Here is a 15625-nt window from a genome sequence, read left to right as displayed (position 1 = left end):
TGGATAAATCTGCTTTAATAGCATTGTGTTAATCGGCATGTGTTGAATGGAGGAAGAATCAACATATGACACATTCACTCGAGTGCAAAGGGGAAACATTTATTACACTGACGGATCCAGGGGGGGCACATCCTGCTCATGCTCCCACCCCCCCCCCCCTTTTGAGAGCCATAATCAAATTTTTAATGTACATATGCCGTTCTTACTCGTGTTCTGCTCCCCCCCCCCCCCTTTTGAAAGTCACAGCATATATTTTAATGGGAATATGTCATTCATACACGAGTGAGGACTTTGTTTTTTGTTTGTCAATACTCCCTGGGCTAAATGACCATCAATTTTGTCAAATTTATTAGTCCCTTTTGATTTTGTTAATTTGCCTCCAATAAAATTCTGCCATTCCCTCTCTCCACTCCTTCATGTCACAGTGTCCCCTTCTCTGCTCCCATACTTCCCTCTTTTAACACATATTAGCTTGCCTTCTTAACGCTTGGTTTGGCCATAATGCGCTGGCATCACTGTTCATCTCTCATCCAGCCTCTTTCATTCCCTACCCATCTTTCTGTCTCTTTTCTCCCTCTCACCCTCACTCCCCCCCCCCCCCCCCTCTATATCATCCGGTCTCTCCCCCTCATTGTCACAACTATCTAATCACTGTCATATTTCTTTTGGTCTCGTCTCCCTCTCCACCTCACTACCCCACCCCTCTATCTTCCGGTCTCTCCCCCTCATTGTCACAACTATCTAATTGATGTCATATTTCTCTCTCATTTCCCTCACTACCCCACCTATCTCTATCATCCGGTCTCTCTCTTTCTGTCTCTCCCTCACTACCCCACCCCTCTATCATCCGGTCTCTCCCTCAATGTCTCAACTATCTAATCACAGTCCTCTCTCTTTCTGTATCTTTTCTACCTCTCACCTTCACTCACCCACCCCACTCTATCATCCAGTCTCTCCCTCATTATCTCAACTACCTAAGTGCTGTCCTATGTCTCTCTGTCTCGTCTCCCTCTCACTACCCCACCCCCTCTCTGAGTTGTGTCTCATCTGATCTCTGCCATCTCTATTTCTTCCATCTCCCCTTCCCCGTACATCCTCCCCCTCACTCTCCTCTAAAGACTACAGCAGTCCAACATAAAAATCCTATGTTCCTCTTGCTCTTTTATGTCTATTTATTTTACAATAAAACAATTCCTACATGTGATTAAAAGACTAGAAGAATCACAAAACAAGATGGACCAAAAGAAACACAAGTGCATGGAATATATCTCTGCACATGAAATTAAACCCCTTCTCATACAAAGCACAATGACATGGTTAAGTCTTTACACGAGCCCCCCCCCCCCCTATAAGGTTGTATGTGGTAGTAGATAGAAAAAAAATTGGTCGGCCGGTTGTTATATAAAGCTATTAGATCTTATTTTTTAAACAATCTTTAATACCCAATGGTCACAGTTTGGGTGGTCTGTATCCATCAGATTATGTAACTTTCTTTTTCTTTCCTGAAGAGAGTAGTTCATGTGAGGTGAGGATACTTATGGTTTAAAACAATGCATGTAACCAAACACAAGCAATAATACGCATCATGACTCTCTTTTATATACATATTACATGTACCCCAGATTTTGCAAATAGAACCAATATTTTTTTTGGGGGGGGGGATGCGGTACAATTTGAGTTTGTAAAGTACATGCTATTAGTTTTGAGCCACTGACTCCCTATTCATCAATTCTATTTTCAATCTTTCTTACATTTGTTAATTTACCTCTTTGAATATTAGAAAACCCATATATATTATCAATATGCATGAGACAATGAAATCATACAATTTGTTTCAAAACTTCAGTCACCAAATTAAATATATAAAAGCAGAGTTTTATGCAATTTTAAACTTAACACAACAAAGAAATAAAGTGAATATATTTCCACCCATTTACTTTCCTTCATGAATAAAACACAAATACATGTATAAGCAACTGCAGTGCCCAAAACAACCATGACTGCACAAACACAATTACCAGGCCACTTGTTCGTGTACAGTAAATCACAAAACAAAAGTAGTATGTTGATCATATATTATGTGAAATACCAAAATGTGCACAATCAAGTCCCAAATTACAAAATATTCAGTGTGATCAGAGAATGATGCCAGGATGAATTTATCAACTACTTCAGACATAGCTCAGGCTTAGAAAACAAAACGAGAAATATAATTTGTACACATTAAGTCCATGTTTGGCAAATGACATTTCTTCAAATCTCAACTTGTAAAACATTCAATCTTAAGATCTTATCCATCATCTCGATATTACAATACTTTCACGAATTTGTGACCAAAATGTAAATTATGTGAAATGAGTGGGATGTGGATGACAATCAACTTTAGCTATGCGTACATGTATCAATCAACATTTAGAGAAGGGGGGGGAATACAACTGTTTAAAAAATAATTTTTAGCTCTTCATATCATAAAAAGTGCCAAAAAAGTCCAAGCTAAGGGATTTTCTAAAGTATATTGTATACATCTGAATAAAAACATTCTTGCTTTATAGTAAACAGCCCATACAAATCTCAATAATATCTGAGAGTGACAACTTCTGCAGCAATTTTTAACATGTCACTCTACGAGGTTACAAGAAAATGAAAGAAACTGTGTATCTTAGTCACTTTTTATCATTGTTTTTCATGTATTACAACACACGGTTAACTCTATTACAATTGATTTGATACTAATTTCACAAAGAGCAAATAAACTGCACAATATTCATAAAAGAAAACATACGATGACTTCATCTTAGTGTAAATGATAACAGCCCGTTGTTGTATTCCAGACTAGACGTTGTATACCATTGAGGCAGATTTTAAATTCAAGACCAGAAGTTGCATGCCACAATGGTCTCACGTTTGAATGGAGATAGAATGTTGTGTGCCACCAAGACATGGTGCTTTCCACTACAGGTTTCATGCCATAGTACTCTACTACAGAGCTGAAGACCAGATGCTGTTTCTCATACAGGTCTGTTGGTGGGTTCAGGGCTAGATGTTGCATGCCACGATGGCCTAATGTTTGGATGGAGACAGAATGTTGCAAACCACAATGGTCTGTTGAATCTTACACTACGTGTTGTTTGCCATAATAACCTATTTGAGTTGGAGAAGAGATGTTGCATGCTGTACAGTTATATTCTTGGGTTCACAACTAGATGTTGTATGCCATACACAAATGGTCTGTAGCAGGTGGCAACCACTGGTGGCCAGGAGGAAGCGTTTCAAATCCAAGGAACTTGAACGTTCTCATCAATTGAGCTGTAAATGCAATGCACAATAGAAATCGATAAAACCCATGGTCAGACTGTGTGAGTTAGAAGATTAGTTAGGAAACTGACAAGATTACCAACATTTATCATTCAAACATAAACTCAATAAAACAATTATGCCACGCATTTTTTTCAAAAGTTTTAGTGGGAATTATTCACCATCAGTTGGACTGGCACTATTTATATTTTTCAAACCCCCATAGGAAACAAAAAATTCTTGCCACTCCAACTTCTGCTGAATAATTCCTTACCAACCTTTCTCAAAGCCTGGTATATTTGTATACTAGCTTGTCAAAACACAACTTTTCCATTTTGAGAACCACAGCAAGGACATCTATTTACTTATATACCATTTGCTTTCATGCATGAAGTCATTTTTTTTCTTGAGGGTGGGGTAATACAGGTTCCCATTGTTGTAGAGAGTCAATAGAAGGAGCCCAGTCACTACGGCTAATGGTGTACAGTGCATGCGGCTCTAGGCTTATGTTCAATGGGGCGTATCTGGCAGTTCAAAGTCCAAACAAACAAAACTCACAGAATGAATACCCATCTTACATACACGTAACCTCCCTCATAAATGCAAAAGGAATTTTTTTGAATTTATAGAATGAACTCTGTACTTGAAATTTCTAGAAAGAACTAGCTCGAGCTGGATTTGTATTAAAAGAGAATTTAACATAAGAACCGATGTACATGAGGTTGGGGCACAATATTTTCAATTCAGTTCTCTCTTCAGTCTTTCAACAACAAAAACAGTAAAATAATACAGAAATTCTTAACATTAAAAAGATATTTGAAGTGATTTCATTCAAATATCTTCTTGATTTTCATTACTTTTTTGGGGGGGTGGTTCTGTATTATAACATGTTGATTAGTTAAACATCTATATCAAAAATATATTTTGTAGCATTCTGAATTTAAGAAGCGTCCATAAGTTTCTAAAATTTAATAAATCAAAACTGGCTTTAAGTTATAATTACGTTTTAACTTGAATCCTACTATTTTCTATTCTCACGGTTTAGGAATATAAGAGTCTGGAACCTACCATTATCAGATCTCTTTCGAGTAAACATGATGATGACCTGACTGCATCCTAGCTGTTCCTCGGCTATGTCAAGAAGCTCCACCAAGCTGTCTCGACCTCCCTGGTGCAAGCTGGCCTCTGGCAGCTGGATGTACAAACGAGATTCCAGCAATATGGACTCCCATTTCACCAACAAATTATCCGTCAAGTGATGGAGGAAGCGGATGTAGTTAGTGTCACTGGGTCCTCCTCCAGCTTGGCTTTTCTGTTATCACAGGAAGGAAAATTTACAATTCAATTTTCCTTCTTACTTCAGTACTTCACTCTTCATCATTTTTTTTTCTGTTGTAGCAACTCCCATAGGAACTGAGCAGCGCAGCTTTCCTCTGTATTAATGCCAAGCTGGTATAACCAATTACATGGGAAACATTTTTACAATTACATCGAAAGAAAGCAGTCATAGTGGCTAACCTTGAGGACATTAATTACTCTCGGTCCATTTTGATTAAAGTGTAGATAGTGGCCGAGCAGGGATTCAAACTCACAACCTCACTCACAATCATTAGTCCAATGCTCTAACCACTAGAGTAGACCACACCACATGTAAATTATCATTTCTATAATTATAACAAAGTCCCAAAAGAAATAACATGTACACTCAAACTGGCATGAACTGGGGTCTTAGAAGGGACTCTGGATTAATAAAGTAGTTTCAACTTCAAAGGATAGTTTGGGTCAATAGTCAAGGAAAGGCATCTTACGACTCATCTTCTATTGTAATTATCAACAACTTGAATTATTTTACTAATTCATGTATTGGTACATGTAAACCTTCATAGACAAGGAACATGCAAGCTTATTTACTATAAATCATGAAATGAATTTATGCTTAATCCTCTTTCCTTTGTTTTATTTATAGTGCTCCTTCTCTTGACAAATATTCTACACATTATATTATCAGCATTACATGTATATTCAAGGTTTAAATGATTGTTCAGTGAATCTAGTTTTCCATGAAAAAAGAAGAGTCCAATCAGATAACTTTTTAGAAATTCAGATATATGAATTTAAATTGTAGTTGTGGTAACTCTAGGAAGTGTTCTTAGAACTAACATGAAAATAATCTAGTGTTCTCACATCAGATTTAAATACGATGTGAACAATTTCAGAAATAATCATAACTGTAAGAATAACCTTAATACGAAAATCCAAAATGTTCATGAACCAAGGTTCTTTTACCGACAGTAAGAATTAGAGTATTTCAAATAATTCTTTCATGTATATCATATTTTTAAGCAGAAATGTACAACAATACCCTTAAATTAGTTGTAAAAATGAAAATGCGTTCATAAGCACATGTAATTTACCAAAACAGAAACACATTTTGGCTTGCCATAGTAAAGTTAGCATAACTACATGAACAACTAAAGGCCCCCAGAAGAGAACAACGCTCACCTTGAAGAATGGCGAGGCCAAAAGGCCTGGTTTTTCATCTTCCTCAGTGACACTCTCAAGGATAAGACCGTTGTCTGACCCCGAGGGAACATCAGGAGCACTGCTGAGGCGCTCTACCAAGGGTGAAGAGATAGCTTTTTCCTGCCTCCCTAAAAACATCAACAACAAAAAATGTCAAAATGCATGGTATCATAAACAAAGCAAAAGCGATTTTGTGTCTCGCCCACTGATGAATATAACCAGAAATATTGTGATTTGCGAGGGCACGCAACAGAATTGTATCGAAACTTCATTGTGAAATGACTGGGATGGAATAACTCTTGTCATAAGAGCCTTACACGTAAACTTTAATGTTGACCTGAAAATGACCTTTGACCTTACCATGTGACCTCCGACTGCAGCATAACATGCAGGTTACGTAAGTACATCTACCATCTAAGTTTTGTTGAAAAGTGACTTACGGTTGCGGAGTTAGGTGTCATAAGAGAGTCTTGCCTGCATGTAAACTTTAACATTGAATTGAAAATGACCTTTGACCTAACCATGTGACCTCCGACTGCAGCATAACTTGCAGGTCCCCCAAGTCGATCTACCATCCAAGTTTGGTTGAAAAGTGACTTAAGGTTGCGGAGTAAGGTGTCAGAAGAGGGTCTTGCATGTAAACTTTAACGTTGACCTAAACCCTAAAATGGCCGGGGGGGGGGGTTGAATCAACCCCCCCTCAACATTTTCTGCGATCATTCTGCCGCGCGAAATTTTTTGACTGCGCCACTCGCAGAGTTTATACTTTTAAGTCTCGCGCATCTTTTGAGACCAAATTTACGACGCCCAGGTACGCGGTTCCGAAATTACACAACATTTTGTAAGTGCATGTCAGACCAAAAATTGTTCCAAAACGTGATTTTGTGTACAAAGTCCATGCAAATTGAGTTTTCTCATCTTATTCATAAAGATATGATTATTTTTACTTTAAACAGCTGAAAGCAATCGATTTTAGCATAATTATGCTTCAAAAAGGTTGCGCAATAAATCTGGTGAAAAAAACAAAGAAAAACAAAAGGTTGAAAAACAAGGAAATACATAAGAAATTCATAAAACAATAAAATACATAAGAAATTGATTTCCAAACCGAAGTTTTTTTCAATTGCCATTGTTAAGAATGCTACAAAGAATATTTTTACCAAAAATTAGCATTCTAGGAGCTTTATTTAGTGAATTAGAGCAAAAAGTATGACTTATGCATAAATTAGCATAATTAATTCATATGAAATAAAATCTCATCATTTTGGAAAATTTTACCATTCAGCCTTGTAGATTACATCGCACACTACCAGCGTGCAAATTTTTGCGGCGCTCGCACGATCGGCGGCCGAGATCTCAGGGGGGGGTTGAATCAACCCCCCCCCCCCCTGGCCACAGAACAGCGAAAAAAGCCCGGCCTAAAAATGATGCCCCACCCCCTGTATATTCAGCCCACTGCTAATATCGAGCATTGATATAGGGAAAAACCACCAGAGAATATTGAAGGTCATGTGACAAAATGAAGTCAATTTATCTATGAATAGCAACAACAAAAAATAGGAAAAAGAACAAAATTCAATTATAAAATTAAAAATAGGCAGTGTTGCCATTAAAAAAATAATAGGATTTAAGATGGGATAATCACACATGTGGCATCAATACTCAATAGAAAGCACTACATGTAAATGTACTTAAGGTTTAAATCCAGTTTCTTTTTTTTCTTTTTTTACTTTGCAACCTCCACTTCATTTTATCCTTTACCTCTTTTTCTTCTGTAGTGCAAATTTTTTAAAGAACTTATCCATTTTTAATTTCCCTATTATTCCATACCCCCTTCAATACATTCCTCACTGTAAGATATTTCCATCTGTTGCTGTTGCAGTTAACTTGCAGCATTTTCTCATACGTATTCTTTAGCCAGTTTTTTATGAAGGGGGGGGGGTGTATTTTTTTCTTTGGTGTATTTTTCTGCCCTATTTTCTCTAATTTCATAGAAATCACAAATTTATATCCCCTTTATTTTTTACCAATTTATAAAAAATGACATTGTGTTGGCCGATTTCAAAGTGTTTTCTAGTATAACGCAATTATCTTTATGGTGTTTGAAATTTGTTTGGTTGCAATTTGCAAAGACATTGGGCAACATATTTTGTGTTCAATTTTTCACTCTGAAAATGACTGGTTAGCTATTACTAGTTTTAACCTTGAGGACTCCGTGATGATATTTTATATCATTTTTACATATCTATATGTATAAATGATATAAATCTAACTTATATCAACCCGCAGTCCTCACTCAAAGCTGGGTTAAATTAGGGAGTTCGGTGAAATGCCACTTTCAGAATTTGTATCTGTCTGTGCACCCATGTATAAAACAAGTATGAAGCCATTAAAGGAGGAGGAAAAACCCTATAGAAACCTATACCATGAGTAACTTTGAAGTTTTATGAAAAAAATGAGGTATAATTCAAGGGCATAACTTGCCCCGCATAGCAGCACATTGCACTTTTTAAAAAAAAGGATTACACAGTCCCAGTCGTTGCATTTTGTGTAAGTTATGAAAATTTACTTTTGCTGTAAAAAAAATATGCACCTTCTCCCCTTTAAACAGTAATATCTCTGTCAATATTTGACATCATGAGTTGATTTAAGCACCATTCTTTTTCTTATTTCACAAGCTTTCAAATAGAACCAAATTTGTTGGGATTCCTTCAAGATTTCAAAAAGCCACGCCACTGTCTCCCCACTCAAACAAGCCTTTAACATTTTTTTTGGCAGAACAAAATCTGCATATTTTTCCCTGTAAATTGGAATATCTCCATCAATATATCAGACAATGAGTTGATTGAAGCACCATTATTTTTCTTATTTCACAAGCTTTCCAACGATATCAAATTTGTTGGGATTCCTTCAAGATTTCATAAAATCACCGAACTCCCTAACTTAGTAGCTAGGTGTTTTTTCCAAGAAATCAACAAGACTAAAAAAGTTAGTCTAGAATCTCTCAATTTTAATAAGGAACTAGATCTGTCAACTGAATTTTTGTAGAATTTAAAATAAATTCATGTTTAATTTTTTTAAAGTTGAATTTATCAGACAACAAACATGATCTGATGATAATTATCTTAAGGACGTTCCACAGTTAAAGTGAAATCCATGTCATTTTCACCAAACTTTGCACATAGATACTTTAGAACCTTAATATTCGAAATATGCAAAAATTAACATAGGTCCATGTGCTTAATTTTTTGCTATAGAGCTTCAAAGTTCACCCAAATTGATGTTCTTAAAAATTGCGCATTCAAAAGCATTTGGCATTTTTAGACCACCCAAGATTACTACAATGAGTTTAAACCTCTATTACTCAGTCAAAATACATGAAAAAGTCATCAAATTTCGCAAGAGAGTTAATAATTGTATCGTTAGAATGGAGAATCTATTTATAGTGCTATTTGTTTGCAATTTTAAGTTTAACAGCACTGCCATTTCTTAAAAATTGCATAAAAGATAACAAAATCCCAATCTAAAAAATGTGAAATTTCAGTTACAAACTACAAACGTACAATAAATGCTGCACTTTATTCAAAATCCATGTCATTTTCACCAAAATTTGCAGAGTTGTAAGAGGTATACCTAAGCGGTACAAACATTAAAAAATAGGGGTTCATGTGCTTGTTTTTAAACTATCAGCATTTTTATTAGAGCAAATGTGCTTTTTAAAACACCAAAAATGCGCCGAATGCTTTGTATCTATGTGAAGAAAAAATCAAAACCACTCTACCATTTATTCAAACTCGGGCTAATATTCGTGATTCTTGGCAGCACTGCAGAGTAAAGTATTTTGAAATTGTAGAGAATGTTTTTTTGAATGGTCCATGGAATAATTCCACTTTATAGCTTCATGAAATAACACATCGGATCTGCAGTTAAAGTGCAGAAGATGAGAAAAATCAGCTCATACCCGCAGCTAATTAATCACCTGTTCATCCATTGTGACGTCAGCGCGCAGAGTGTAAACTATGCGCAGATCATAATGCGCACAAACATAACTGTGGAACGTCCTTAATATGTTGACAAAAGACAGACATGTTATATTAACAGATCATTAGGCCTAGGCCTATATAATGATAAGAATTCAGGCACAAAAACTCTATTTTTTAAATACATTGTAACTAGTGATGGTTAATGACAATGTTACCAAATGATTTTTTGTATGAAATATCAAAGAAAATGCAGGTCCAATTATTAAGTGCACAGACATGACAAAATAACTGTCATTGCTCTTTAAATGGCCAAGCTTGGCGATGGCTTGGCCATCGCCAGTGCAGTGGCAGTGCGCCCCTTCATACTCACAGTGCTTCCCTGTCGGCAGACATTTTGATGACGTTGTCGTTGATGTTGAAACTATCAAGTTCACTATTTTGCGACGTTTTTTCTTCATGTCTACTAAAATTCAAATCCAGTTTAGCGGCCGATTTATCAATTGATAACACCATTAATCTTGATTTCTCGTCACTTGCAATGCAGAAAACGTATACAGTGAGGTGAAAACTTCTTGATTGTTTGGACAAAGACGTCGAGTTGTGGCGTAATAATCAAATCGCTCTTCAGCAGCTGACTAATAACCCTGACTTTATAAAATCGCGATAGAGATCATATCGCGCGATACAAATTTTACAAGACAGTTCGACCTTTGTATATTCGCCTGTTTAAAAGTAAGATCTTTTACGGCTTTTGGTTTGACCCCGAGTTTGACTCTGTTACAATTATTCTTTCAAAATTTCCTTTGATTTATCATTTTATGGTTTTCTTGTTGTTCCCATTGATCTCTAAAGTAGCTACAGATGGTGATGGAGAACGTCCCAGTCCATCCACCGAAAGCCGCCCCTATAGCCCCCCCCCCCCCCCACCCGCGGGCTAGCTGCCACCGAATCTTATAATAATACTATGTACGGTACATGGAGTAAGCAAAGAAAAGTGACGAAAAAAAATAATTAAGAAATGTCAAGCTTTATGTGCTATTGAGATAGGCCTACATCCAATGAAAAAAAGTCTCGTTTTCAGGCCTCTGCCGAAAGTCATCTTGCTCTTCGCGTTATCTCTTTAATTGTAAAAAAAAAGAGTAAAATGCATGCACTGCGCACTATGGGTATTTCGAAAAACAGAGGTACCGGTATGCTTGTTGACTAGGATCCGTATCCCGAGCTAGAGAAGGCGTCGAAAACAAAGATGGGCAACGTTTTACATGCGTTGTCGACGTCGGGGGGGGGGGGGTGTCTCCTTTTCAGCACCATTAATCGCCAAAATAACCTCAGGGTGTCACGTCTTGACATTCATCTGAAAACGGGACATTGATATACGGCACACTGAGAGGGGACAGGGGCCTATAGGCATGCAGTGAACCGATATAAAAAATTACCCAAGGCTGTCCACTTCAGTACATTTAAAGTGCAATTCTACCCCCAACAAAACAAATTAATTTGCAGGAAAATAGTAAATAAAAAAAAATTAACATAAGACTGAACTTTCATAAAAATCAAATGTGAAACAAACAAAAAAGTAAATACGACACTTTGAAGCTTCTCTCGACAAATTACAGTTAATTCTGCACATCCTTGTCGATATGCAAATGAGGAGACCGATGGTGTCATCCACTCACTATTTCTTTTGAATATTGAAATATAGTTTTATTCCTCTATGAACACGTTATAATACCAGTTTTTTAACATTAATGCTTCAGTCAAGATAGTCCTTAATAATTGTCAAATCTGCATCGAGGTATATTTGTATAATATTCAAACAAGTAAAAAAAATGAATAATGAGTGAGGGACATCATCATTTTGCATGTCACTGAGTATATATTGTGCATAATAACTCTTTTGTGAAAAATAAGCGAAACTTTAAAATGTCATAACTTTCTTATTTTACATCCGATTCAGTTGATGAAATTGTCAGTGTTATGCTTGATTGATTTTTCTTTATTGATTCAAATCAACATTTTTCTGAAGTGGACTTGATCAAAATGAATAATGTTAGTGCAAAGAATATGGGCCTGAACTTGTATGCACTGACCAGAGAAAGAATCATTAGGCCCTATTTTAAAGGGATTGATTTTATAGGGATTCGTACGGAAACAAAAATAGTGTTATGCGGACATCGTCGTCGTCTCAGTCAAGCGAACGACACGTTTCTCGGACGAGTTTTTAAATACCGAAAATTGAGAAGGTGGAGCTGAGGTGCAAAGCTAGCTGTGCTGTCAAATGTATTGCAGTGCTAGGAGTGCTAGTGAACTTGGAGCTCTCTAATCTGGTTCATACTGGATCATTCTCTGTGTTTATTACAGGTCTTTTTGCATGGACTTCAGGCGCATAGCCAGGGGGGCGGTCGCCCCCCCCCCCCCAAAACGTCCCCAAAAAGAAAAAAAAAGAAGGGGAAAAAAGAGAGTAGAAAAGGAAAAGCGAAGGGAGGAAAGGGAAGAAAGGTAGCTTTGTGGGTTTTTCTTTTTATTCTTTATTTTTTTCTCAAAAAAGAAACTCCGTGACTCTTGCTCTAAATTTATACATATGAATTTTGCTTCCGCGCTGCGCGCGGTTAAATGACAATATTGCAGTTCTCCTTTGTTTCCCTCACCCCCCTCACCCTTTCTCTAACCCTGTTTTTCCACCTCAGCTATATTCTTGCCAGTTAAAGTTCAAATGTAGGCCTATAATTAGGACATGGAATTAGAGTAAGGTTAGGCCGAGTATATTAATTTATATTTTTTTAATTGATCGCGCAACTTCTGGTCGGGTCGGCTCCGGGTGGGTAAAATCTTTATCTCAATTTCTTCCGTCACCTCCATATAGGCAACTTCTCCCGCTTTTTAGCTAATTACTAAACAACCATAATTTTGGGGGCAAACAGGTTCCTAAATTAAAAAGAGGAAGGTATAAAATTCGTGTCCTATTAAATAAAAAAAAGTACAATATTTTTTTAATCAAATTCTATTCAACTTCATGTCATTTCCCTGCACATTCATCTCCTGTCCTGTTTTGCGCCCTCAGTTTGAAATTTTGAATGACACTTAAGTTTCTTTATCATTCAAAGTGAAGCGCATCAGGATAAGTGAAAGAAATTATACATCATCCTGTTTTATATAATTTCAATAATCACAGAAGTTCAAACTTTTTGCGCACTATTTTCTTTGTAATGAAGTTCAATAATCTTAGAAAATTAATTGAATTAGAGCTGATGTGGGTATTAGAGATATCTGCATTTGATGAAACGTCCGCCCTTTGAAATTTCAGAGTTTCATTGCTCTGCGCGGGGAGGAATATCTTCCTCCCGGCATATATATCCTTCTTCTCCTCTGTTTTGCGAATTAAGATATGCACTGTCGCTAAATTGTTTGTAATCAAATCTGATCTTTCCAAGGGAAGTATTCAATATAACTTAGAAAAATAACCTTTTCTCGGGACCAATTTGTTTGCAAAAAAATTTATAAAACGCTTTAGCTTCCGCGCTTCGCGCGGGGTTAATATTATTTTAATTTCCTCCATTTTATCCCTTTTTTGTTCGTTTTACAATCACTTTTGAAAACAAGGTTCAAAATCACAATATAGTCAAATGAATTGGAGCTGATATAGGTACTAGAGACAAGGGAGGCGGCTCCTTTTTATTTTAATTTATGAAACACCGAAAGCTTCGCGCTTTGCGCGGGAGGGGAAAACTCCCCCTCCCTGCACCCACCCCCTAGGGAGCGCGCTTCGCGTGCATTTGCCGCCCCCTCCAAAATGAAATCCTGGCTACGCAGTTGATGGACTTGGCTTTATAAATGGTTTAATATCTTTCATGCTCTGGCTTCATGAAGAATTCGAGCAAATTGCGAAATTCATAGTTATCAAGCTACAAACAGAGTTATAGGCCTACCAGCAAATTAAACACTGCAACTTGACGAAATTTTTCTCATTGCTCACTAAAGCCGGGATTAAAGCCACGAGGAAAATAAGGGTATAAAGGACAGGTATTTCTATGTATTGGGGCCCTTGGGAAGGCCTAACGCCGAACACTATTCGGTTTTTGTCTTATAAGTCCACACTGAAATAAAGTTAAGTAAACTATGAAAGCTTGTGTAATACTTTTACTATATATGTTTTTGTCAATTAAAATACGAGATAATATAATGGAACAAAAAAAGGGTAAAACAGCATCCTCTATGAATTGTGATTACCAATCTGGGTTACCAATAATCCTCACTTTACAGGCGATTCTGAACGATCTCCATTCGGAAATTTCTGCATTATTCAACATTATTTTCATTCTAATTTTTATGTGCTTTTATTTCTAAAAACGATTGATTTAATAAGTGAGCATTTATATTTTTTTTATTTTCACTTTCCTTCTTCAATATTTTTTAACTATACTTATTTTAATATCTTTTGTCCTGATATAGCCCACTCTCATTGATTTCAAACATGCTCCTGCAATTTATAAGTATTTATAAATTATTTATAGTAATAACAATTCGCCTCGGATAAAGCTAGATGGCGCAAAATAATGCCTATACGGGTGCCTATTATGTACCTCGGGAGCCCATCGCAACCCATTTACGCATTTCCCTCCTCGGATAAAAAAAAACCCATGCGCACGAATAATGGAAACTGGAATCCCGACCATGACGTGTGCATATTGGCTTCAAAACAGGGTATTTCATCTCCATGTTGTTTTGAGCCCTCTTACCTCGCCCAACAGGCAATGCGTGCGCGAAGCGCGAGCGAAATTTTTACTTTTATTTCATGACCTGAAAGTGTTTCTATTCCCCCCTCCTCTTAATTATCTTTCTTCTATTCTTTTTCTCCTCTCCTTCCCCTTTCCTTTTTTGTGCCGCTAATTGGGGTGGGGGTGCGCGGCCCATGCAGCTGAATCCGCCTATCGGTAATTCATCTATTAGCCCAGCTATATATCCAGATCGTGGGTCGATCTTCGCCAAAAGAAGGATGGCGATCAATCTGCATAGTGAAGTGACTTTGTTGCACACATTCTCATTTTTATTAAGGATGCTTATAGCATATTAATTTATTTTAATGTATCTAAAAGTATTGTTGATTAAATTTCCTTGCTCAAGCTAGGGCAAAGGTGATGATCGAACCCCGGGGATCGAACCTCTGACTTTCATGTGTCTTGTCAGCAGTCTTTATAGATCCCCTTAGACCACTCGGCAACGGCACTTCTACTTTGATTTGAGTGGCAGACCAGGCAGACAGACTTCCGCCCTCTACCACCAAGTTCACCAACACTCACCCCATAGTGATGACGGGCATATCCTTATCATAATATTCATGGTTTATTTATTCCAAAACAATACACATTTGGCACATTTGTTTACAAGTGGTTCACATAATATATATATAAAAGAAAATAGAAATTCAAAATAATACATGTATTAGGCCTCGTAGACTTAAGAAATATCGTTGATATGATAACAATGATGGGTCGATAATGGATAGATCAGATAAATAGAAAAGGCGATTAAAGTTTGATAAATTGAAGAGAGTTAATTGTTTAATTAATCATACATTGTTTCCGTTGAAAGTAGTAAATAGATTAATCATTATTTGCCACAAATCGCTCAAAAGGAAATACTAATTAATTAAAAGCCAGTGCAATAAATACAAAATTCAGTAATCAATAATACAAAGCTGAAGCTAAGTATTATGTTATAAATTGTTGAGCACGAAAACGGATTATTAATGAAATTTTGAACAGATTAATTAGGATTTGCCATAAATTCTACAATAGAAAAATAAAAAATCATTAAAATCTAGTACT

At 36.6% G+C, this 15625-nt stretch overlaps 1 protein-coding gene across 1 annotated transcript; it reads right to left on the bottom strand.

Annotated features, from left to right (window-relative positions):
* Positions 1-1154: 1154 nt before the first annotated feature.
* On the bottom strand, positions 1155-10410 carry LOC129257924 (ornithine decarboxylase antizyme 1-like). Its single transcript, XM_054896360.2, is given in 5 exon segments — positions 1155-3306; positions 4363-4606; positions 5797-5889; positions 5891-5945; positions 10171-10410. Coding segments are annotated over 5 exon segments (642 nt in total). The 5' UTR covers positions 10314-10410; the 3' UTR covers positions 1155-3199.
* Between the last annotated feature and the right edge of the window lie 5215 nt (positions 10411-15625).

This window comes from Lytechinus pictus, chromosome 3, assembly GCF_037042905.1.
Source record: "Lytechinus pictus isolate F3 Inbred chromosome 3, Lp3.0, whole genome shotgun sequence".
Classification (NCBI taxonomy): domain Eukaryota; kingdom Metazoa; phylum Echinodermata; class Echinoidea; order Temnopleuroida; family Toxopneustidae; genus Lytechinus; species Lytechinus pictus.
The sequence above is the reverse complement of the archived record's forward strand: the minus strand, read 5'-3'. Positions and strand labels throughout refer to the sequence as shown.